A 23,960-nucleotide genomic window follows, 5' to 3' on the forward strand; every position below is an offset into this window, starting at 1 on the left:
TCTGACAAATGTACTTATAGTGTATTAAAGTAGTCAAGAGTTCATTATTTGGTCCCAAACTCGTTGGTTGCATTTGCAGTTTGTTTGGGTTGTGTTTTGGGTTATGTTTTGCCCGATAGTAATTGAATGGTGGATGATGACTGGAGTAATTTTCTGTCTAAGTGAGTAGATAACATGTTTCTAAACACTACTAAATTAATCCTGATGATGCCATTATTAAGAAAAATCATGAATGAATCATGAATAATAATGAATGAGAAAGTTACAGAGGCTACAACAAAACATGCTAACCTCTCACCATTAACATCAAATAAAAGGTGACATTCTGTACTGTTGCCTAATATGAAACAGTCTATCTCAAATCCAAAATGATGGAGCATAGCACCAAATTTAAAACTGTAAGCTTCACTGTCCAAACACATATGGTGTGGACTATGTGTGCCTGGTAAACACATGTGGATCTGGTGAACAGTTATCACTTGTTGACCAACTACAGGAATACTGACCTCAGAGTCTCCAGTTTACAGTGGGGATTCCCCAGTCCAGCAGAGAGCAGCTTCACTCCTGAATCCTTCAGGTCATTGTTACTCAGATCCAGCTCTCTCAGGTGTGAGGGGTTTGACTTCAGAGCTGAGACCAGAGAAGCACAGCCTTCCTCTGTGACTAGACAGCCTGAAAGCCTGCAAAGAGTCAAATCATATTAAAACCACACTGCTATTCTTTGGTGGTGAAAATAGTGGCAGTATATTTTTTCTACATATTAAGATACAGTGGGGAAAAAATGTATTTAGTCAGCTACCAATTGTGCAAGTTCTCCCACTTGAAAAGATGAGAGAGGCCTGTGATTTTCATCATAGGTACACATCAACTATGACAGACAAAATGAGGAAAAAAAATCCAGAAAATCACATTGTAGGATTTTTAATGAATTTATTTGCAAATTATGGTGGAAAATAAGTATTTGGTCAATAACAAAAGTTTCTCAATACTTTGTTATATACCCTTTGTTTGCAATGACACAGGTCAAAAGTTTTCTGTAAGTCTTCACAAGGTTTTCACACACTGTTGCTGGTATTTTGGCCCATTCCTCCATGCAGATCTCCTCTAGAGCAGTGATGTTTTGGGGCTGTCGCTGGGCAACACGGACTTTAACTCCCTCCAAAGATTTTCTATGGGGTTGAGATCTGGAGACTGGCTAGGCCACTCCAGGACCTTGAAATGTTTCTTACGAAGCCACTCCTTCGTTGCCCGGGCGGTGTGTTTGGGATCATTGTCATGCTGAAAGACCCAGCCACGTTTCATCTTCAATGCCCTTGCTGATGGAAGGAGGTTTTCACTCAAAATCTCACGATACATGGCCCCATTCATTCTTTCCTTTACACGGATCAGTCGTCCTGGTCCCTTTGCAGAAAAACAGCCCCAAAGCATGATGTTTCCACCCCCATGCTTCACAGTAGGTATGGTGTTCTTTAGATGCAACTCAGCATTCTTTGTCCTCCAAACACGACGAGTTGAGTTTTTACCAAAAAGTTCTACTTTGGTTTCATCTGACCATATGACATTCTCCCAATCCTCTTCTGGATCATCCAAATGCACTCTAGCAAACTTCAGACGGGCCTGGACATGTACTGGCTTAAGCAGGGGGACACGTCTGGCACTGCAGGATTTGAGTCCCTGGCGGCGTAGTGTGTTACTGATGGTAGGCTTTGTTACTTTGGTCCCAGCTCTCTGCAGGTCATTCACTAGGTCCCCCCGTGTGGTTCTGGGATTTTTGCTCACCGTTCTTGTGATCATTTTGACCCCACGGGGTGAGATCTTGCGTGGAGCCCCAGATCGAGGGAGATTATCAGTGGTCTTGTATATCTTCCATTTCCTAATAATTGCTCTCACAGTTGATTTCTTCAAACCAAGCTGCTTACCTATTGCAGATTCAGTCTTCCCAGCCTGGTGCAGGTCTACACTTTTGTTTCTGGTGTCCTTTGACAGCTCTTTGGTCTTGGCCATAGTGGAGTTTGGAGTGTGACTGTTTGAGGTTGTGGACAGGTGTCTTTTATACTGATAACAAGTTCAAACAGGTGCCATTAATACAGGTAACGAGTGGAGGACAGAGGAGCCTCTTAAAGAAGAAGATACAGGTCTGTGAGAGCCAGAAATCTTGCTTGTTTGTAGGTGACCAAATACTTATTTTCCACCATAATTTGCAAATAAATTCATTAAAAATCCTACAATGTGAATTTCTGGATTTTTTTTCCTCAATTTGTCTGTCATAGTTGACGTGTACCTATGATGAAAATTACAGGCCTCTGTCATCTTTTTAAGTGGGAGAACTTGCACAAATGGTGGCTGACTAAACACTTTTTTCCCCCACTGTATATCAGTGTCCTGAAACCTGCCATATCTATTCATAAATGAATGTATCATTATTAGAAATAACAAATTATCAAAGTATTGCTTGTAGAGAGAAAAATATAAAAGTACAAATATTTGAGTAGACTGACCAGAGCAGTTTAAAAAGCAGTATCAGTCAAAAGACAGACAGTGAGGTATCAGATTTATATTATATTGAGTATACAGTCCACACCATATCTATTTTGACAGTGAAGCTAACATTTTAAATGTGTCTCTGTACTCCAGCATTGTGGATTTGAGATCAAATGTTTCATATGAGGTGACAGTATATAATGTCACCTTTTATTTGAGGGTATTTTTATACATACAGTGGGGAAAAAAAGTATTTAGTCAGCCACCAATTGTGCATGTTCTCCCACTTAAAGACATGAGAGAGGCCTGTAATTTTCATCATAGGTACACGTCAACTATGAAAGACAAAATGAGAAAAAAAATCCAGAAAATCACATTGTAGGATTTTTAATGAATTTATTTGCAAATGATGGTGGAAAATAAGTATTTGGTCAATAACAAAAGTTACTCAATACTTTGTTATATACCCTTTGTTGGCAATGACACAGGTCAAATGTTTTCTGTAAGTCTTCACAAGGTTTTCACACACTGTTGCTGGTATTTTGGCCCATTCCTCCATGCAGATCTCCTCTAGAGCAGTGATGTTTTGGGGCTGTCGCTGGGCAACACAGACTTTCAACTCCCTCCAAAGATTTTCTATGGGGTTGAGATCTGGAGACTGGCTAGGCCACTCCAGGACCTTGAAATGCTTCTTACGAAGCCACTCCTCCGTTGCCCGGGCGGTGTGTTTGGGATCATTGTCATGCTGAAAGACCCAGCCACGTTTCATCTTCAATGCCCTTGCTGATGGAAGGAGGTTTTCAGTCAAAATCTCACGATACATGGCCCCATTCATTATTTCCTTTACACGGATCAGTCGTCCTGGTCCCTTTGCAGAAAAACAGCCCCAAAGCATGATGTTTCCACCCCCATGCTTCACAGTAGGTATGGTGTTCTTTGGATGCAACTCAGCATTCTTTGTCCTCCAAACACGACGAGTTGAGTTTTTACCAAAAAGTTATATTTTGGTTTCATCTGACCATATGACATTCTCCCAATCCTCTTCTGGATCATCCAAATGCAGTCTAGCAATCTTCAGACGGGCCTGGACATGTACTGGCTTAAGCAGGGGGACACGTCTGGCACTGCAGGATTTGAGTCCCTGGCGGCGTAGTGTGTTACTAATGGTAGGATTTGTTACTTTGGTCCCAGCTCTCTGCAGGTCATTCACTAGGTCCCCCCGTGTTGTTCTGGGATTTTTGCTCACCGTTCTTGTGATCATTTTGACCCCACGGGGTGAGATCTTGCGTGGAGCCCCAGATCGAGGGAGATTATCAGTGGTCTTGTATGTCCTCCATTTCCTAATAATTGCTCCCACAGTTGATTTCTTCAATCCAAGCTGCTTACCTATTGCAGATTCAGTCTTCCCAGCCTGGTGCAGGTCTTCATTTTTGTTTCTGGTGTCCTTTGACAGCTCTTTGGTCTTGGCCATAGTGGAGTTTGGAGTGTGACTGTTTGAGGTTGTGGACAGGTGTCTTTTATACTGATAACAAGTTCAAACAGGTGCCATTAATACAGGTAACGAGTGGAGGACAGAGGAGCCTCTTAAATAAGAAGTTACAGGTCTGTGAGAGCCAGAAATCTTGCTTGTTTGTAGGTGACCAAATACTTATTTTCCACCATAATTTGCAAATAAATGCATAAAAAATCCTACAATGTGAATTTCTGGATTTTTTTCTCTCAATTTGTCTGTCATAGTTGACGTGTACCTATGATGAAAATTAAAGGCCTCTCTCATCTTTTTAAGTGGGAGAACTTGCACAATTGGTGGCTGACTAAATACTTTTTTCCCCCACTGTATCTGTTTCACTGTTCAGAAAAATAAAAGCACTTTTTGTATCTAGTCCCCCTTTTTGAAGAAGTCATAACTATTCTGACAAATGTACTTATAGTGTATTAAAGTAGTCAAGAGTTGAGTATTTGGTCCCAAACTCGTTGGTTGCATTTGCAGTTTGTTTTGGTTGTGTTTTGGGTTATGTTTTGCCTGATAGTAACTGAATGGTGGATGATAACTGGAGTAATTTTCTGTCTAAGTGAGTAGATAACATGTTTCTAAACACTACTAAATTAATCCTGATGATGCCATGATTAATAAAAATCATGAATGAATCATGAATAATAATGAGTGAGAAAGTTACAGAGGCTACAACAAAACATGCTAACCTCTCAACATTACCAATACAGAGGGGGTATGATCCTTGTTCCTCTGTAACTTTCTCATTCATCATCATTCACGATTCATTCATGATTATTCATAATCATGGTAGCATCCACATGAATGTAGAAGTGTTCAGAAACATCTTCTATTCTTACTGACAATACAAGTGAAGTGACTCCAAAATGACTGGACATTATTCACCATTCAGTTTCTATTAGGAAAAACATCATCTAAAACAAACTGCAAATGTATTCAACAAGTTTGTAGAATCACAAGCTTGATGTAATCACTGCAGGTAAGGAATATGGGACCAAATACTAAACTTATGACTACTTTAATACAATATAAGTGAACATGTCCAAATTATTACGACTTTTTCAAATGGGAGAAATAGACACATAAAGTGCTTTCATTTCTAAACAGTAACACAGATATGTATGAAAATATCCTCAAATAACAGGTGACATTATATACTGTCACCTAATATGAAACATTATATCTCAAATCCAAAATGCTGGAGCATAGCACCAAATGTAAAACTGTAAGCTTCACTGTCCAAACACATATGGTGTGGACTATGTGTGCCTGGTAAACACATGTGGATCTGGTGAAGAGTTATCACTTGTTGACCAACTACAGGAATACTGACCTCAGAGTCTCCAGTTTACACTGGGGATTCCCCAGTCCATCAGAGAGCAGCTTCACTCCTGAATCCTTCAGGTCATTGTTACTCAGATCCAGCTCTCTCAGGTGTGAGGGGTTTGACTTCAGAGCTGAGACCAGAGAATAACAGCCTTCCTCTGTGAATAGACAGCCTGACAGCCTGCAAAGAGTCAAATCATATTAAAACCACACTGCAATTCTTTGGTGGTGAAAAAAGTGGCAGTATATTTTTTAAACATTTTCATTTATACCAGTGTCCGGAAACTTGCCATATATATATAATTATTAGAAAAAATCATAATATTGTGTGTAGAGAGAAAAATGTATAGTATGAATATTTGAGTAGACTGACCAGAGCAGTTTAAAAAGCAGTATCAGTCAAAAGACAGACAGTGAGGTATCAGATTTAGATTGTATTGAGTATACAGTCCACACTATATCAATTTTGACAGCGAAGATAACATTTTAAATTTGGCTCTATACTCCAACATTTTGGATTTGAGATCAAATGTTTCATATGAGGTGACAGTATATAATGTCACCTTTTATTTGAGGGTATTTTCATACATATCTGTTTCACCGTTTAGAAATGAAAGCACTTTATGTATCTTGTCCCCCTATTCTGCGTTATGAAAGGAACTAGACACGGACATGAATGATCCATTGGTAGTTTGTTGTAACTAAGTATTGGTGCTAAACCTTGTGTTATTGGATGCTAGCATGCTAGTTAGCTATGGCGTCATAGGATACTGTGCCCTGGGCGGTTTTCACAGAAGAATACTGTACCTAGTTAGCTAGCTGAATAAACTAAGTTAGTCTATTCCTGGAAACATTGAACTGCTGTAGATTACAGCAATTATAATCTCTAAAGTGGAAGTTGGGAGAGTTATATTTGAGTGTTTCAGTGAAACGTGAGGGAGCCCCGCTCTCTCGCTTCCCCAGATGTTTAATTAATTTCATTGCGATCTCCTTTGCATTAGTGTAGCCTTTTCTGTAGCCTGTCAACTATGTGTCTGTCTATCCCTGTTCTCTCCTCTTCGCACAGGTCATACAAACGCCTCACACCGCGTGGCTGCTGCCACTCTAATCTGGTGGTCCCTGCGTGCACAACTCACGTGGAGTTCCAGGTCTCCGGCAGCCTCTGGAACTGCCGTTCTGCGACCAACAAGGCAGAGTTAATCTCAGCCTATGCTACCCTCCAGTCCCTCGACTTCTTGGCGCTGACGGAAACATGGATTACCACAGAAAACACTGCTACTCCTACTGCTCTCTCCTTGTCTGACCATGTGTTCTCGCATACCCCGAGAGCATCTGGTCAGCGGGGCGGTGGCACAGGAATCCTCATCTCTCCCAAGTGGACATTCTCTCTTTCTCCCCTGACCCATCTGTCTATATCCTCATTTGAATTCCATGCTGTCACAGTCACTAGCCCATTCAAGCGTAACATCCTTATCATTTATCGCCCTCCAGGTTCCCTTGGAGAGTTCATCAATGAGCTTGACGCCTTGATAAGTTCCTTTCCTGAGGATGGCTCACCCCTCACAGTTATGGGTGACTTTAACCTCCCTACGTCTACCTTTGACTCATTTCTCTCTGCCTCCTTCTTTCCTCTCCTCTCCTATTTTGACCTCACCCTCTCACCGTCTCCCCCTACTCAGAAGGCAGGCAATACGCTTGACCTCATCTTTACTAGATGCTGTTCTTCTACTAATCTCACTGAAACTCCCCTCCAAGTCTCCGACCACTACTTTGTATCCTTTTCTCTCTCGCTCTCCTCCAACACTACTCACTCTGCCCCTACTCAGATGGTAATGCGCCGTCGCAACCTTCGCTCTCTCTCTCCCGCTACTCTCTCCTCTTCCATCCTATCATATCTTCCCTCTGCTCAATCCTTCTCCCTCCAATCTCCTGATTCTGCCTCCTCAACCCTCCTCTCCTCCCTTTCTGCATCTTTTGACTCTCTATGTCCCCTATCCTCCCGGCCGGCTCGGTCCTCCCCTCCTGCTCCGTGGCTTGACGACTCATTGCAAGCTCACAGAACAGGGCTCCGGGCAGCCGAGCGGAAATGGAGAAAAACTAGACTCCCTGCGGACCTGGAATCTTTTCACTCCCTCCTCTCTACATTTTCTTCCTCTGTTTCTGCTGCTGAAGCCACTTTCTACCACTCTAAATTCCAAGCATCTGCCTCTAACCCTAGGAAGCTCTTTGCCACCTTCTCCTCCCTGCTGAATCCTCCTCCCCCTCCCCCTCCCTCTCTGTGGATGACTTCATCAACCATTTTGAAAAGAAGGTTGACGACATCCGATCCTCGTTTGTTAAGTCAAATGACACCGCTGGTCCTGCTCACACTGCCCTACTCTATGCTTTGACTTATTTCTCCCCTCTCTCTCCAGATGAAATCGTGCGACTTGTGATGGCCGGCCGCCCAACAACCTGCCCGCTTGACCCTATCCCCTCCTCTCTTCTCCAGACCATTTCCGGAGACCTTCTCCCTTACCTCACCTCGCTCATCAACTCATCCTTGACCGCTGGCTATGTCCCTTCCATCTTCAAGAGAGCGAGAGTTGCACCCCTTCTCAAAAAACCTACACTCGATCCCTCCGATGTCAACAACTACAGACCAGTATCCTTTCTTTCTTTTCTCTCCAAAACTCTTGAGCGTGCCGTCTTTAGTCAACTCTCTTGCTATCTCTCTTGAATGACCTTCTTGATCCAAACCAGTCAGGTTTCAAGACTGGTCATTAAACTGAGACTGCTCTTCTCTGTGTTACGGAGGCTCTCCGCACTGCTAAAGCTAACTCTCTCTCCTCTGCTCTCGTCCTTCTAGACCTATCTGCTGCCTTTGATACTGTGAACCATCGGATCCTTCTCTCCACCCTCACCGAGTTGGGCATCACCGGCGCGGCTCACTCTTGGATTGAGTCCTACCTGACAGGTCGCTCCTACCAGGTGGCGTGGCGAGAATCTGTCTCCGCACCACGTGCTCTCACCACTGGTGTCCCCCAGGGCTCAGTTCTAGGCCCTCTCCTATTCTCGCTATACACCAAGTCACTTGGCTATGTCATATCCTCACATGGCCTCTCCTATCATTGCTACGCAGACGACACACAATTAATCTTCTCCTTTCCCCCTTCTGATAACCAGGGGGCGAATCGCATCTCTGCATGTCTGGCAGACATATCAGTGTGGATGACGGATCACTACCTCAAGCTGAACCTCGGCAAGATGGAGCTGCTCTTCCTCCCGGGGAAGGACTGCCCATTCCATGATCTCGCCATCACGGTTGACAACTCCGTTGTGTCCTCCTCCCAGAGTGCAAAGAGCCTTGGCGTGACCCTGGACAACACCCTGTCGTTCTCCGCTAACATCAAGGCGGTGACCCAATCCTGCAGGTTCATGCTCTACAACATTCGCAGAGTACGACCCTGCCTTACACAGGAAGTGACACAGGTCCTAATCCAGGCACTTGTCATCTCCCTTCTGGATTACTGCAACTCGCTGTTGGCTAGGCTCCCTGCCTGTGCCATTAAACCCCTACAACCCATCCAGAACGCCGCAGCCCGTCTGGTGTTCAACCTTCCCAAGTTCTCTCACGTCACCCCGCTCCTCCGCACACTCCACTGGCTTCCAGTTGAAGCTCGCATCTGCTACAAGACCATGTTGCTTGACTACGGAGCTGTGAGGGGAACGGCACCTCCGTACCTTCAGGCTCTGATCAGTCCCTACACCCAAACGAGGGCATTGCGTTCATCCACCTCTGGCCTGCTGGCCCCCCTACCTCTGCAGTAGCACAGTTCCCGCTCAGCCCAGTCAAAACTGTTCGCTGCTCTGGCACCCCAATGGTGGAACAAGCTCCCTCACGATGCCAGGACAGCGGAGTCACTCACCACCTTCCGGAGACACTTGAAACCCCACCTCTTTAAGGAATACCTGGGATAGGATAAAGTAATCCTTCTACCCCCCTTTACCCCACCCCAAAGGAGAAAAAAAAAAAAATATATATATATTGTAAAGTGGTTGTCCAACTGGCTATCATAAGGTGAATGCATCAATTTGTAAGCCGCTCTGGATAACAGCGTCTGCTAAATGACTAACATGTAAATGTAAATGTAAAGAATTCATAAGTATTCTGACCAATTCACTTATAGTGTATTAAAGTAGTCAAAATTTGAGTATTTGGTTGTAAACTCATTGGTTGCATTTGCAGTTTGTTTTGGTTGTGTTTTGGGTTATGTTTTGCCCAATAGTAACTGAATGGTGGATGATGACTGGAGTAATTTTCTGTCTAAGTGAGTAGATAACATGTTTCTAAACACTACTAAATTGATCCTGATGATGACATGATTAAGAAAAATCATGAATGAATCATGAATAATAATGAATGAGAAAGTTACAGAGGATACAACAAAACATGCTAACCTCTCACCATTACCAATAACAGAGGAGGTATGATCCTTGTTCCTCTGTAACTTTCTCATTCATCATCATTCACGATTCATTCATGATTATTCATAATCATGGTAGCATCCACATGAATGTAAGAGTGTTCAGAAACATCTTCTATTCTTACTGACAATACAAGTGAAGTGACTCCACAATGACAGGACATTATTCACCATTCAGTTTCTATTGGGAAAAACATCATCCAAAATACAACCAAAACAAACTGCAAATGTATTCAACAAGTTTGTAGAATCACAAGCTTGATGTAATCACTGCAGGTAAGGAATATGGGACCAAATACTAAACTTATGACTACTTTAATACAATATAAGTGAATATGTCCAAATTATTACGACTTTTTCAAATGGGAGAACTAGATACATAAAGTGCTTTCATTTCTAAACAGTAACACAGATATGTATGAATACCCTCTAATAAAAGGTGACATTCTGTACTGTCACCTAATATGAAACATTCTATCTCAAATCCAAATTGCTGGAGCATAGCACCAAATTTAAAACTGTAAGCTTCACTGTCCAAACACATATGATGTGGACTATGTGTGCCTGGTAAACACATGTGGATCTGGTGAACATTTATCACTTGTTGACCAACTACAGGAATACTGACCTCAGAGTCTCCAGTTTACAGTGGGGATTCCCCAGTCCAGCAGAGAGCAGCTTCACTCCTGAATCCTTCAGGTCATTGTTACTCAGATCCAGCTCTCTAAGGTTTGAGGGGTTTGACCTCAGAGCTGAGACCAGAGAAGCACAGCCTTCCTCTGTGACTCCACAGCCTGACAGCCTGACAGAGAGATCATCATGATTTCACAAACACACTGTTAATTTAACAACAGTAGTGTAGAAGGACAATGGCAGATGAATTTGGTTTATTCTCTCAAACAGCATATAGATTCATCTTCCGTCTCCTAGAATTGTATGGTCATATTGTTATACTAATATGATCATCAATGCATTGATTCAGTAAGTTTTTCAATGTAATATTATATATTATATACATATTATAATACATATATTTCTGAATATTTCTTCCTGATGATTAGTACTTAAATGTCATTTTATGTACTCACAGAGCAGCTCTGGAGGCTTTGACCACTGGCAGTAGCCTCAGAAGACCTTCCTCTGATCTGGAGTATTTCTTCAGGTCAAACACATCCAGCTCCTTTTCTGAAGTCAGCAACACAAAGACCAGAGCTGACCACTGTGCAGGTGAGAGATCTTCTTCTGAGAGACTTCCTGATCTCAGGTAGCTTTGGATCTCCTCCACTAGAGAATGGTCATTCAGTTCATTCAGACAGTGGAACAGATTGATGCACCTCTCTGGACAGGGATTCTCCCTGATCTTCTCCTTGATGTACTTGACTGTTTTTTCATGGCTCTGTGAGCTGCTTCTTGTCGTTGTCAGTAGACCTCGTAAGTGCTTCTGATTGGACTCCAGTGAGAGGCCCAGAAGGAAGCGGAGGAACAGGTCCAGGTTTCCTGTCTCACTTTGTAAGGCTTTATCAACAGCACTCTTGTAGAAAGTAACTTCAGGCTTGTGTCTGAACAGCGAAGAAAAGTTTCTGGACTTTGTTTGCGGTTCGGCCATTAGATTCTCATTGTTGTTGATGAATGAGAGGAACACATATACAGCAGCCAGAAACTCCTGAATGCTCAGATGCACGAAGCAGTACACCTTGTCCTGGTACAGCCCACATTCCTCTTTAAAGATCTGTGTGCACAATCCTGAGTACACTGAGGCTTCATTGACATCAATGCCAGCATCTTTCAAGTCTTCTTCATAGAAAATCAGATTGCCATTCACAAGCTGTTGAAAAGCCAGTTTTCCCAGTGACAGAATGCTCTCTTTATTCCAGTGTGGACCTGTCTCTTCTTTCCCAAGATATTTTTCATTCTTCTGTTTGGTATGAAACTCCACAAGGTGTGAGTACATCTCAGTCAGAGTCTTGGGCATCTCTTCTCTCTTATGTTTCAACATGGGTTCAAGGACTATTGCAGAAATCCAACAGAAGACTGGAATGTGGCACATGATGTGGAGGCTCCTTGATGTCTTTATGTGTGAGATGATTCTGCTGGCCAGGTCCTCATCACTGAATCTCTTCCTGAAGTACTCCTCCTTCTGTGGGTCATTGAACCCTCGTACCTCTGTCACCTGGTCAACACACCCTGAAGGGATCTTATTGGCTGCTGCAGGTCGGGTAGTTATCCAGAGGAGAGCAGAGGGAAGCAGATTTCCCTTGATGAGATTTGTCAGCAGAACATCCACTGAGGTTGACTCTGTGACGTCACAACAGATCTTGTTCTTCTGGAAGTCTAGGGGCAGTCGGCACTCATCCAGACCATCAAAGATGAACAGAACTTTGTACTTGTCGTAGTTGGAGATTCTTGATTCTTTAGTTTCCATTGAGAAGTGATTGAGAAGTTCAATCAAAGTGTGTTTTTCCTTTTTCATCAAATTCAGCTCCCGAAAAGGGAATGAAAATACAAATTGGACATCCTGATTTGCTTTCCCTTCAGCCCAGTCCAAAATGAACTTCTGCACAGAGACTGTTTTTCCAATGCCAGCGACTCCCTTTGTCAGCACAGTTCTGATAAGTTTGTCTTGTCCAGTTAAGGGTTTGAAGATGTCGTTACATTTGATTGCAGTCTCTGGTCTTGCTTGTTTCCTGGTTGTTGTCTCAATCTGTCTCAGTTCATGTTCATTATTGACCTCTCCTTTTCCACCTTCTGTGATGTAGAGCTCTGTGTAGATCTTAATGAGAAGTGTTGGGTTTCCTTGTTTAGCGATCCCCTCAAATACACATTGAAACTTCTTCTTTAGATTAGATTTGAGTTCACTTTGGCAAATCACAGCAAGCTCATCTGAATCTAGAAATAACACAGAGGATATTAATATTACGTCTGTTTTAATGCCTACAGTATTCTAGGACTGTTATAAAATTTTAAATTATAATAATTTCTTCACTTAACTGACTGTATAAATGTGTAAATGTTTTCATAATGCATTACAGATTGGTGTGACTGATTATATTATTATTGGTATTATCTCTCTCTCTCTCTCTCTCTCTCTCTCTCTCTCTCTCTCTCTCTCTCTCTCTCTTTCTCTAAATTAATCAATACAACACATCCTTGCTGCTATTTGATGAGGTCACTAGGTGTTGTCTTACGGCTGCTACAATATCATTGAGTTACACAGCTACTTTAGCTGTACTTTAGCTACAGCTTTTAAATGTTCTAAAACAGCATTCAACATGAGGCAGACAGCTCTTACTTTTCTCCAGTGTGTCAGCAAGCTCCTTCTGGTTCATTTTCCTCAGGACGTGCAGTGTGATCTTCAGAGCCCCCTCTCTGGCACTGCTCTCCTGTTTCTCATCTTCAGCATCCACCACTTCCTTATCCTGTTTCTGACTCTCAAAGCCTTCTGGGAGTTCTGAACTTAGAATCCTCTTGAACATCTTCAGCTCGTTCTTCACAAATGTCATAATATTCTCTTCAAGCAACTGAAATAAATCAAGTAAATCAGTTAAGCAACAGACTAAATGCTTTCTCATTAACATATTAATGAATGATTGACAGATCAACTTTACTTGAGGTAAACAAAAACAAATGTACATAACAGGACCACATACACTGAATATGGAGGCCAGGTCTGTTTGATGACTCTGGGAAGACTGACCACTGAGCATCTCTGACTCTGATCTCTGATGTTGGTTTCTGTGGACAAAACATGAGATTACATCTCCTCATCCAGGGAGTGCACACACACACACACACACACATACACACACACACACACACATACACACACACACACACACACACACACACGCGCACACCCACACACACACAGAGGGAGGGAATGTAGTGTTTGTTTAATATTGTTTTAGGACTATGAAAATGGAAAAAAGGGTTAGCCTATGGATTTTGAAAACAACAAAAAGAAATGGGAAAATGGGAGAGGAGAAATGACTAGAGACAGTGTTGTTTAACTCACTGACCATGACCCATGAGTTCTTCTTACCTTTGTTCAGTAGAAAAGTCTCCCTTTCTAAACATTATAGGATGGTCCATAGACTCGTCACTCTTCATGGACACACAGCTGGGTACATGGGAGGCTGGTCTCTCCTGCTTGATTGGACTTCAACACAACAGAGACAAACATTACGTCTCTCATCTACTCTGAGCTCAGATGGAGAAACATAAGAAGAGTTTCATTCCAAAACGCTATATATCCATTTTCAGAAATGTTCATAAATTAGCTTTTATTGTTTAAAGAAATTATGAAAGAGATTGGTGTGTTTTTTCACCATCTAATCATGGCATGGGGTTGTTCGATGACAGACATGTATTTGTTTAAAATCTATCACTTGATGGTTTCATTTCAGATAGACAAATAATCATGTTTTTATTGCAAAATGCTATATATCTGCCTCACTCTTAGAGAAAGAAGTAGTACTGCTACAACACATCTGCCACACTGATCCTCAACACGGGGGCCCCTCATGGGTGCGTGCTCAGTCCCCTCCTCTACTCTCTGTTCACCCATGACTGCATGGCCAGGCACGACTCCAACACCATCATTAAGTTTTGCCGACGACACAACAGTGGTAGGCCTGATCACCGACAACGATGAGACAGCCTATAGGGAGGAGGTCAGAGACCTGGCCGTGTGGTGCCAGGACAACAACCTCTCCCTCAACATGACCAAGACAAAGGAGATGATTGTGGACTACAGGAAAAAAAAGAGGACTGAGCACGCCCCCATTCTCATCGACGGGGCTGTAGTGGAACAGGTTGAGAGCTTCAAGTTGCTTGGTGTCCACATCACCAGCGAACTATCATGGTCCAAACACACCAAGACAGTCGTGAAGAGGGCACGACAAAGCCTATTCCCCCTCAGGAGACTGAAAAGATTTGGCATGTGTCCTCAGATCCTCAAAAAATTATACAGCTGCACCATCGAGAGCATCCTGACTGGTTGCATCACCGCCTGGTATGGCAACTGCTTGGCCTCCGACCGCAAGGCACTACAGAGGGTAGTGCGTACGGCACACTACATCACTGGGGCCAAGCTTCCTGCCATCCAGGACCTCTATACCAGGCGGTGTCAGAGGAAGGCCCTCAAAATTGTCAAAGACTCCAGCCACCCTAGTATTAGACTGTTCTCTCTGCTACCGCACGGCAAGCGGTACCGGAGTGCCAAGTCTAGGTCCAAAAGACTTCTCAACAGCTTCTACCCCCAAGCCATAAGACTCCTGAACAGCTAATCATGGCTACCCAGACTATTTGCACTGCCCCCCACCCCATCCTTTTTACGCTGCTGCTACTCTGTTAATTATTTATGCATAGTCACTTTAACTCTACCCACATGTACATATTACCTCAACTACCTCAACTAGCCGGTGCCCCCGCACATTGACTCTGCAATGGTACCCCCCTGTATATATAGCCTCCCTACTGTTATTTTATTTTTTTCTCAACACTTTTTTTTGTTGTTGTTTTATTTTTACTTTTTTTGTTAAAAATAAATGCACTGTTGGTTAAGGGCTGTAAGTAAGCATTTCACTGTAATGTCTGCACCTGTTGTATTCGGCGCATGTGACCAATACAATTTGATTTGATTTGATTTTTACACAGTAATAGTATATACCTGCCTCACTCTTAGAGAAATAAGTAGTATTGCTAGGTTTACACAGTAATAATATATCTGCCTCACTCTCAGAGAAATAAGTAGTACTGCTAGGTTTACACAGTAATAATATATCTGCCTCACTCTCAGAGAAATAAGTAGTACTGCTAGGTTTTACACAGTAATAATATATATCTGCCTCACTCTCAGAGAAATAAGTAGTACTGCTAGGTTTTACACAGTAATAGTATATATCTGCCTAACTCTCAGAGAAATAAGTAGTACTGCTAGGTTTTACACAGTAATAATATATATCTGCCTCACTCTCAGAGAAATAAGTAGTACTGCTAGGTTTTACACAGTAATAATATATATCTGCCTAACTCTCAGAGAAATAAGTAGTACTGCTAGGTTTTACACAGTCAAATGTGACTGACCGGCTCGAACTTATGTAGCAAAATTTGAAATTGTGTTTTTTACATTGGATAAAAGTAGAGACTCAGCTAGAAAAAGGTATATCATACACTATAGTTGAGGAACAATGGGAAAGTAATTATGCTTTGAAAGATGATAAACTTGTAACCTCAATTTTGAGAAAATGGCCTTTGAATGTTTTGGTACACCTACTGGAGAGCTCTTCGTTATCAGATAATGTCACCCATCTAAATAAATAGTTTTATATATATATATATATATATATATATATATATATAGAGAGAGAGAGAGAGAGAGAGAGAGAGAGTTATGTAAATGTCTAGTGTTTTTGGTTTATGTCAGTTTCATTGTTTGTTATACTATAAATTGTTATTTTGTGGTTGTAAGTGATAAAATGAACTAGAAAATGTCATATTTTGCAATTCTGAGTAATTGCTACTTTAGTCAGGATATACACTTTATTCAGTACTACTGCAGTTACTAAATAATTCCAATAGATGGCAGCGTAAGACCATGAATGACAGTTCAGAAGCTCAGTTTAGTTTTCTCCCTGGATACACCACCACTCCCCCTCACAGGAAACCTCCTGCACACGCTTTTTACTGTCCCTTTCCACACTGCTAACGCAAGAGGAACGACTGAAAAAGCATTTAACACATTACTGTGAAATAATATAATGATGATTCATGTTTATTATTAGCTGTTTTTATGCTCATGTTTTGAAATTATACTTGATTACTATAACGATTATCAATAAGCCTGAACATTAATTTAGTCACCTCTGGTCGAGAAAAACGTATTTTCCTAGTACATTCATTGTCAGATTCATCAACCAGCAGCAAGCACTCTGCCTTCTAGCACAAGCGAGGGGCATGTTGAGGTACATTTGCTAACCGGGAGGGTTGCACAATGTAATTTATTGGCAGGCTGGAAGACGCACTCTTGTCTTATCTATTCCGAGGTTGTTTAATCGTAATATTAGATATTTAAAAATGAATGTATACTAGGGTTGAGGTTGGAGCATCTGACTAGTGATTATTTACCAGGGGTTCAACACCTGCTATAGTCACTATTTAATTCCTCTTCCAAAAGCATCACAGGCCTAATACGAGATATATAGCTAACTAAAGTAATGAGTGACCATTTTAGAAAATCATGGGACATATAGTCTTTGGTTGCATGCTATTTTATGTCAACCATATTGCTGCTTGTAGCCTATAACTGATGCTTCGTGGTCTAATGCTGCCATCTATTGGAAATATTTAGCAATTCAAAGTTATTAATTCACGTACAGACATTTGTGAGGCAGCTGAGAAATAAAGTGTATGTTTCTTGTTAATTCCTTAGATCAGTCTCAAACCTGCCCCACCTATCCCACGCCAAGTGCTGGACCTTCACATAGAGGTTACTAGGTCACCCAGTTCAAACCACATTTGAAAAATAAAACGAATGTGTCTTGTTTATCAAGCGTTCTGCCTTACAATAATAAATATCTAAAAATAACTAATAACAACTAAAAAACAGGACAACGCTTGACAGGTTTTGATTAACAAAATAATCCAAATGTTATTTAGTATTATAATTGTATTTACCAAGATAATATTATTACTAAAATAGTTTCTAAAAGGGTTCTAGGCTACCCTACCCTAGAATTAGGGGTTAGGGTTACGGCTAAAATAGGTTATAAGTAGGGTAAGAGTTTCTGTATAGCACTTTGTGACATCTGCTGATGTAAAATGGGCTTTATAAATACATTTGACTGATTGATTGATAGGTTTAGGGGTTTTAAGGCAAAAAAAAACAGTATGGGTTTATAGCTCTCTTGCGCCTCCCTGTGTCTGTCTGTGGGTACTACATAACTCATTCATGACACTTGCTAGGCTCATAATCTGAGGTAGCAACTGCGTCAGATCTACAAATCAATGAGCTAGACCACCCGATTAGACAACAATCACCCCATTATATCCATTTGGTTTGCAACTCAGTGAACATGTGCATCATTCGCTCAATTCGATGCCTACGAACGAAGATTTCGATGCACATCAAATTACCCAGCAGCCATGTAGATACAACAAATCGTCATAGAAAAATGGTTATTTCTTAATTAAAAAATTTATTCTGGCTGTTTAAATCGGCCACATCTTGAAAAAGAGGACAGGGACATGCATTTTGTTTAGGTTGTTTACCTTTTTCTGAAAACAAACATGGTTAACCATGACCAGAAACTGTTTAATGTTTGATGGCTTTGTCTAGCAGTTATGGTGACCACAATGTGTACATAGGTATCTAGTGAATGGTCAGCATGCTTATGAAGTATTTATGTGATTGTTTAAATAATAATTTTTATTTCACCTTTATTTAACCAGGTAAGCCAGTTGAGGACAAGTTCTCATTTACAACTGTGACCTGGCCAAGATAAAGCAAAGCAGTGCGATAAAAACAACAACACAGAGTTACATATGGGTTAAAACAAAACATAAAGTCAATAACACAATAGAAAATATATATACAGTGTGTGCAAATGTAGTAAGTTATGGAGGTAAGGCAATAAATAGGCCATAGTGCAAAATAATTACAATTTAGTATTAACACTGGAGTGATAGATGTGCAGAAGATGATGTGCAAATAGAGATACTGGGGTGCAAATTAGCAAAATAAATAACAATATGGGGATGAGGTAGTTGGGTGGGCTAATTACAGATGGGCTGTGTACAGGTGCAGTGAATGGTAAGCTGCTCTGACAACTAATGCTTAAAGTTAGTGAGGGAGATAAGAGTCTCCAGCTTCAGAGATTTTTGCAGTTTGTTCCAGTCATTGGCAGCAGAGAACTGGAAGGAATGGCGGCCAAAAGAGGTGTTGGCTTTGGGGAAGACCAGTGAGATATACCTGCTGGAACGCATACTACGGGTGGATGTTGCTATGGTGACCAATGAGCTAAGATAAGGTGGGGATTTGCCTAGCAGTGATTTATAGATGACCTGGAGCAAGTGGGTTTGGCGACGAATATGAGGGCCAACCAACGAGAGCGTACAGGTCACAATGGTGGGTAGTATATGGGCTTCGGTGAAAAAAAGGATGGCACTGCGATAGACTACATCCAATTTGCTGAGTAGAGTGTTGGAGGCTATTTTGTAAATGACATCGCCGAAGTCAAGGATCGGTAGGATAGTCAGTTTTACGAGGGCATGTTTGGCAGCATGAGTGAAGGAGGCTTTGTGGCGAAATAGGAAGCCGATTCTAGATTTAACTTTGGATTGGAGATGCTTAATGTGAGTCTGGAAGGAGAGTTTACGTTCTAACCAGACACCTAGGTATTTGTAGTTTTCCACATATTCTAAGTCAGACCCGCCGAGAGTAGTGATTCTAGTCGGGTGGGCGGGTGCAAGCAGCATTCTATTGAAGAGCATGCATTTAGTTTTACTAGCGTTTAACAGCAGTTGGAGGCTACGGAAGGAGTGTTGTATGGCATTGAAGCTTGTTTTGAGGTTTGTTAACACAGTGTCCAATGAAGGGCCAGATGTATACAAAATGGTGTTGTCTGCGTAGAGGTGGATCTGAGAGTCACCAGCAGCAAGAGAATTTAACCCTGTGGCACCCCCATAGAGACTGCCAGAGGTCCAGACAACAGGCCCTCCGATTTGACACATTGAACTCTATCTGAGAAGTAGTTGGTGAACCAGGCGAGGCAGTCATTTGAGAAACCAAGGCTATTTAGTCTGCCAATAAGAATGCGGTGATTGACAGTCGAAAGCCTTGGCCAGGTCGATGAAGACAGCTGCACAGTACTGTCTATTATCGATCGCGGTTATAATATCGTTTAGGACCTTGAGCGTGGCTGAGGTGCACCCATGACCAGCTCAGAAACCAGATTGCATAGCGGAGAAGGTACGGTGGGATTCGAAATGGTCGGTGATCTGTTTGTTAACTTGGCTTTCAAATACTTTCGAAAGGCAGGGCAGGATGGATATAGGTCTGTAACTGTTTGGATCTAGAGTGTCACACCCTTTGAAGAGGGGGATGACCGCGGCAGCTTTCTAATCTCTGGGGATCTCAGACGATATGAAAGAGAGGTTGAACAGGCTAGTAATAGGTGTTGCAACAATTTCAGCGGCTATCTTTAGAAAGAAAGGGTCCAGATTGTCTAGCCCAGCTGATTTGTAGGGGTATAGATTTTGCAGCTCTTTCAGAATATCAGCTGTCTGTATTTGGGTGAAGGAGAAGCGGGGGTGGCATGGGCAAGTTGCAGCGGAGGGTGCAGAGCTGGTGGCTGGGGTAGGGGTAGCCAGATGAAAAGCATGGCTAGCCATAGCAAAATGCTTGTTGAAATTCAGTGCAGTGGGCAGCTGGGAGGAGGTGCTCTTATTCTCCATGGACTTTACAGTGTCCCAAAACTTTTTGGAGTTAGTGCTACAGGATGCACATTTCTCTTTGAAAAAGCTAGCCTTTGCTTTCCTAACTGATTGCATATCGCGGGGGCTGTTCGATGCTAATGCAGTACGCCACAGGATGTTTTAGTGCTGGTCAATGGCAGTCAAGTCTGGGGTGAACCAGGGGCTATATCTGTTCTTAGTTCTGAATTTTTTGAATGGGGCATGCTTATTTAAGATAGAGAGGAAAGCACTTTGAAAGAACAACTAGGCATCCTCTACTGACGGCATGATGTCAATATCCATACAGGATACCCGGGCCAGGTCAATTAGAAAGGCCTGCTCGCTAAAGTGTTTTAGGGGAGGGGTGGTCGTTTGACCGTGGACCCATTACGGACGCAGGCAATAAGGCAGTGATCGCTGAGATCCTGGTTGAAGACAGCGGAGGTGTATTTAGAGGGTAAATTAGTCAGGATGATATCTATGAGGGTGCCCATGTTTACGGATTTAAGGTTGTACCTGGTAGGTTCATTGATAATTGTGAGATTGAGGGCATCTAGTTTAGATTGTAGGACGGCCGGGGTGTTAAGCATATCCCAGTTTAGGTCACCAAGCAGTACGAACTCTGAGGATAGATGGGGGGCAATCAATTCACATATGGTGTCCAGGGCACAGCTGGGGGCTGAGGGGGGTCTGTAGCAAGCGGCAACAGTGAGAGACTTATTTCTGGAAAGGTGGATTTTTAGAAGTAGAAGCTCAAACTGTTTGGGCACAGACCTGGATAGTATGATAGAGCTCTGCAAGCTATCTCTACAGTAGATTGCAACTCCACCCCCTTTGGCAGTTCTATCTTGTTGAGCTCAGTTCATTGTTAAAGCACCTTTAGTACATAGTGGGGTTGAGTTGCTTTGTTGAGCTCAGTTAATTGTTAGAGCACCTTTAGTACATAGTGGGGTTGAGTTGCTTTGTTGAGCTCAGTTCATTGTTAGAGCACCTTTAGCACATAGTGGGGTTGAGTTGCTTTGTATGATAGAGCAGTAGGTTGCAACTCCGCCCCCTTTGGCAGTTCTATCTAGACGGAAAATGTTGTCGTTGGGGATGGACATTTCTGCATTTTTGGTGGCCTTCCTAAGCTAAGGATTCAGACACTGCTAGAACATCAGGGTTGGCGGAGTGTGCTAACGCAGTGAATAACTCAAACCTAGGGAGGAGGCTTCTGATGTTAACATGCAAGAAACCAAGGCTTTTACGGTTACAGAAGTCAACAAGTGATAGCGCCTGGGGAGTAGGAGTGATACTTGGGGCTACAGGGCCTGGGTTAACCTCTACATCACCAGAGGAACAGAGGAGGAATAGAATAAGGATACGGCTAAAGGCTTTAAGAACTGGTCTTCTAGTGCGTTGGGTACAGAGAATAAAAGGGGCAGATTTCCGGGCGTTGGAACCTTGTTAATAATCAGTTACCTGAGGTAAACCTACAGGGTTAACGCTCACCAAGTAGCCGTAACCTTGTTAATAATAAGAATAGCGAGTGAAAAGGATCTGGCTACACTCATACTGTCCCTGACCGTAACGCAAAAAGCAAATTGAACAATAAACTTCGGTGTCTCAACACTGTAACGAACTCCTTCGTTATTCCCCAAGATCACCTCAGCCAACTCTTCTCCTAACTGGACAATATCCTTGGCGCCAAACCGTACGTGGACGCGGACAGTTCCAGAACGCGGACGTGAGCAGTGCAACACAATAAACTGAACAAAGTCTTTACAGTGGCTTACATTAGTAAAATGCCAGGGTAGTGGGTTATACGTAAAAAATGTATGCACGCATGACTGTAAGTTGCTTTGGATAAAAGCGTCTGCTAAATGGCATTTTAATTATATTGTTTACAGTAATGACTATTACCGATCATTATCTTTTTTAATCCCACCCCTCTGCTACTCTCAGCCCCGCCCACCTATCTCCGTAAAACATCCTCTTTTGATTTCCACCTGCCATATTTTTTGCAATTGCACTGTGATGTCATACATGCATTTTTAGCCTTTCTAGTCACATAGTATCCACAGACTAAATTAAAGATACATATTTATCATAAGAGCATTATTCTATTTTTGATTGACTGACTATGGCTTTCCAAATCCCCAGCAGTTCTGATCAAAGAACCCTATAAAAGGTTTCTATATAGAACTTTTAGTGGTTCCATATATTAAGTAAGTGATAGAACCTTTTTGGTTAAAACAGGAGTGAAGAGTGTGTTGATTTGACGGTAGTATTGTCCAAATTCCGCTTGTAACAATGATCAGAATTAGTAAAAACAATAAGGTTCTGCATGACATCATATTAGACAATAACTACGAGTAGGATAAATGATTGTGTCATGCAAAACGTCTATAGATGCGTGTGTGTATGCTGGTAAAGATGTGTGTGTATGCTGGTAAAGATGTGGGGGTGGGTGCGTGTGTGTGTGTTTGTGTGTGTGTGTGTGTGCTAGTGAGACATCCACATATCACAGTCAAATATACAGGATACAAACATTTCATTCCAGCTATATAGCATTTTGCAAGACAAAAATTAATACACAAAAATCTATTAATTATAATCTTAGAACAACAATATTTGACAGACACATGAAGGTACCCATAAGCAATCATTTCTGATGTAAAATAACAAACGTGAAAAAATTGTGGATATAACGTTTTAGAAATAAACTCTTTATAAATTCTTAAAGTACATTGTCATCTCACCTCTTAGCTTTGGTGTCATGTTCCCAAGAGAAATTCATTTTAGAGCGAGGGACCCCCTCCTCTCTCTCCCCAGACAGACTCATTTTAGAGGCAGGGACCCCCTCCTCTCTCTCCCAAGAGAGACTCATTTTAGAGGCAGGGCCCCCCTCCTCTCTCTCCCCAGAGATATTCATTTTAGAGGCAGGGACCCCCTCCTCTCTCTCCCCAGAGAGACTAATTTTAGAGGCAGGGACCCCCTCCTCTCTCTCCCCAGAGAGACTCATTTTAGACCACTGACCCCTAAACAGAGATGCAGCATGTTGGTTGTGGTGAACACAGTGACAACTAATTCTTGAAGGTCAATTGTTCTATTTTATTCATTATCTCTTAGAAATAAAATATTTACTAACAGATACGTCCAAACGTTCAGGAGATTTAATGCAATCACATCAACATGTAGTCATGACTGATATTTTTCACCTTTTCTCCATGTAGTGGAACTAATAATAATAATAATAATAATAATAATAATAATAATAATAATAATAATAATAATAATAATAATAATAATAATAATAATGGGGGATTGATGGAAGTTACAATATGAAATATTAAAGCTGATCTAAAACTAAAACTAAAATAAAATAAAATAAAAATGATAATAATGTCTCACTTTCTCTTGTAATAATTCCACTCATTCTAGTGTGTTGCTTTGTTCAACAGATCTGATATTTTTATGATATTATTGAATTTAATTCATAATATCAATGTTAAGAAAAGTACGTTCAGGTTTCATACCAAATTACACAGGAAGTAGGAGCTCATTGTAATTTAGAAAACAACAAATGTTCTGATATTCTGAAAGATGATTCAGAACTATGATACATAACATTTTTACAAATTATAAAATATAACGAATCGAATATACGAATCCTATAATACGAGATATGAACAATATGTTTTTGAATCTGACTTGCCTACGCCCAGTTAGCGGCATTTTGT

General features: G+C 41.7%; 2 protein-coding genes across 2 annotated transcripts in view; both read right to left on the bottom strand.

Moving 5' to 3' along the window:
- Window positions 1–23,960, bottom strand: part of LOC311141437 (NLR family CARD domain-containing protein 3-like) — a 58,583-nt gene that overhangs the window by 25,554 nt on the left and 9,069 nt on the right. The gene's annotated exons all lie outside the window — the stretch shown is intronic.
- Window positions 1–23,960, bottom strand: part of LOC311098827 (NACHT, LRR and PYD domains-containing protein 12-like) — a 33,992-nt gene that overhangs the window by 9,115 nt on the left and 917 nt on the right. The window contains exons 2-9 of the mRNA XM_084139396.1: window positions 22,980–23,258; window positions 13,826–13,942; window positions 13,434–13,518; window positions 13,076–13,304; window positions 10,875–12,672; window positions 10,417–10,588; window positions 5,328–5,482; window positions 506–680 (exon numbers count right to left, since the gene is read on the bottom strand). Of these exons, the coding sequence (XP_083995522.1) occupies window positions 506–680; window positions 5,328–5,482; window positions 10,417–10,588; window positions 10,875–12,672; window positions 13,076–13,304; window positions 13,434–13,518; window positions 13,826–13,942; window positions 22,980–23,242 (2,994 nt within the window). The 5' untranslated portion in view covers window positions 23,243–23,258. The remainder of the gene's footprint in view (window positions 1–505; window positions 681–5,327; window positions 5,483–10,416; window positions 10,589–10,874; window positions 12,673–13,075; window positions 13,305–13,433; window positions 13,519–13,825; window positions 13,943–22,979; window positions 23,259–23,960) is intronic.

Source organism: Coregonus lavaretus (genome assembly GCF_964263955.1).
Source record: "Coregonus lavaretus genome assembly, chromosome: 2".
NCBI lineage: Eukaryota > Metazoa > Chordata > Actinopteri > Salmoniformes > Salmonidae > Coregonus > Coregonus lavaretus.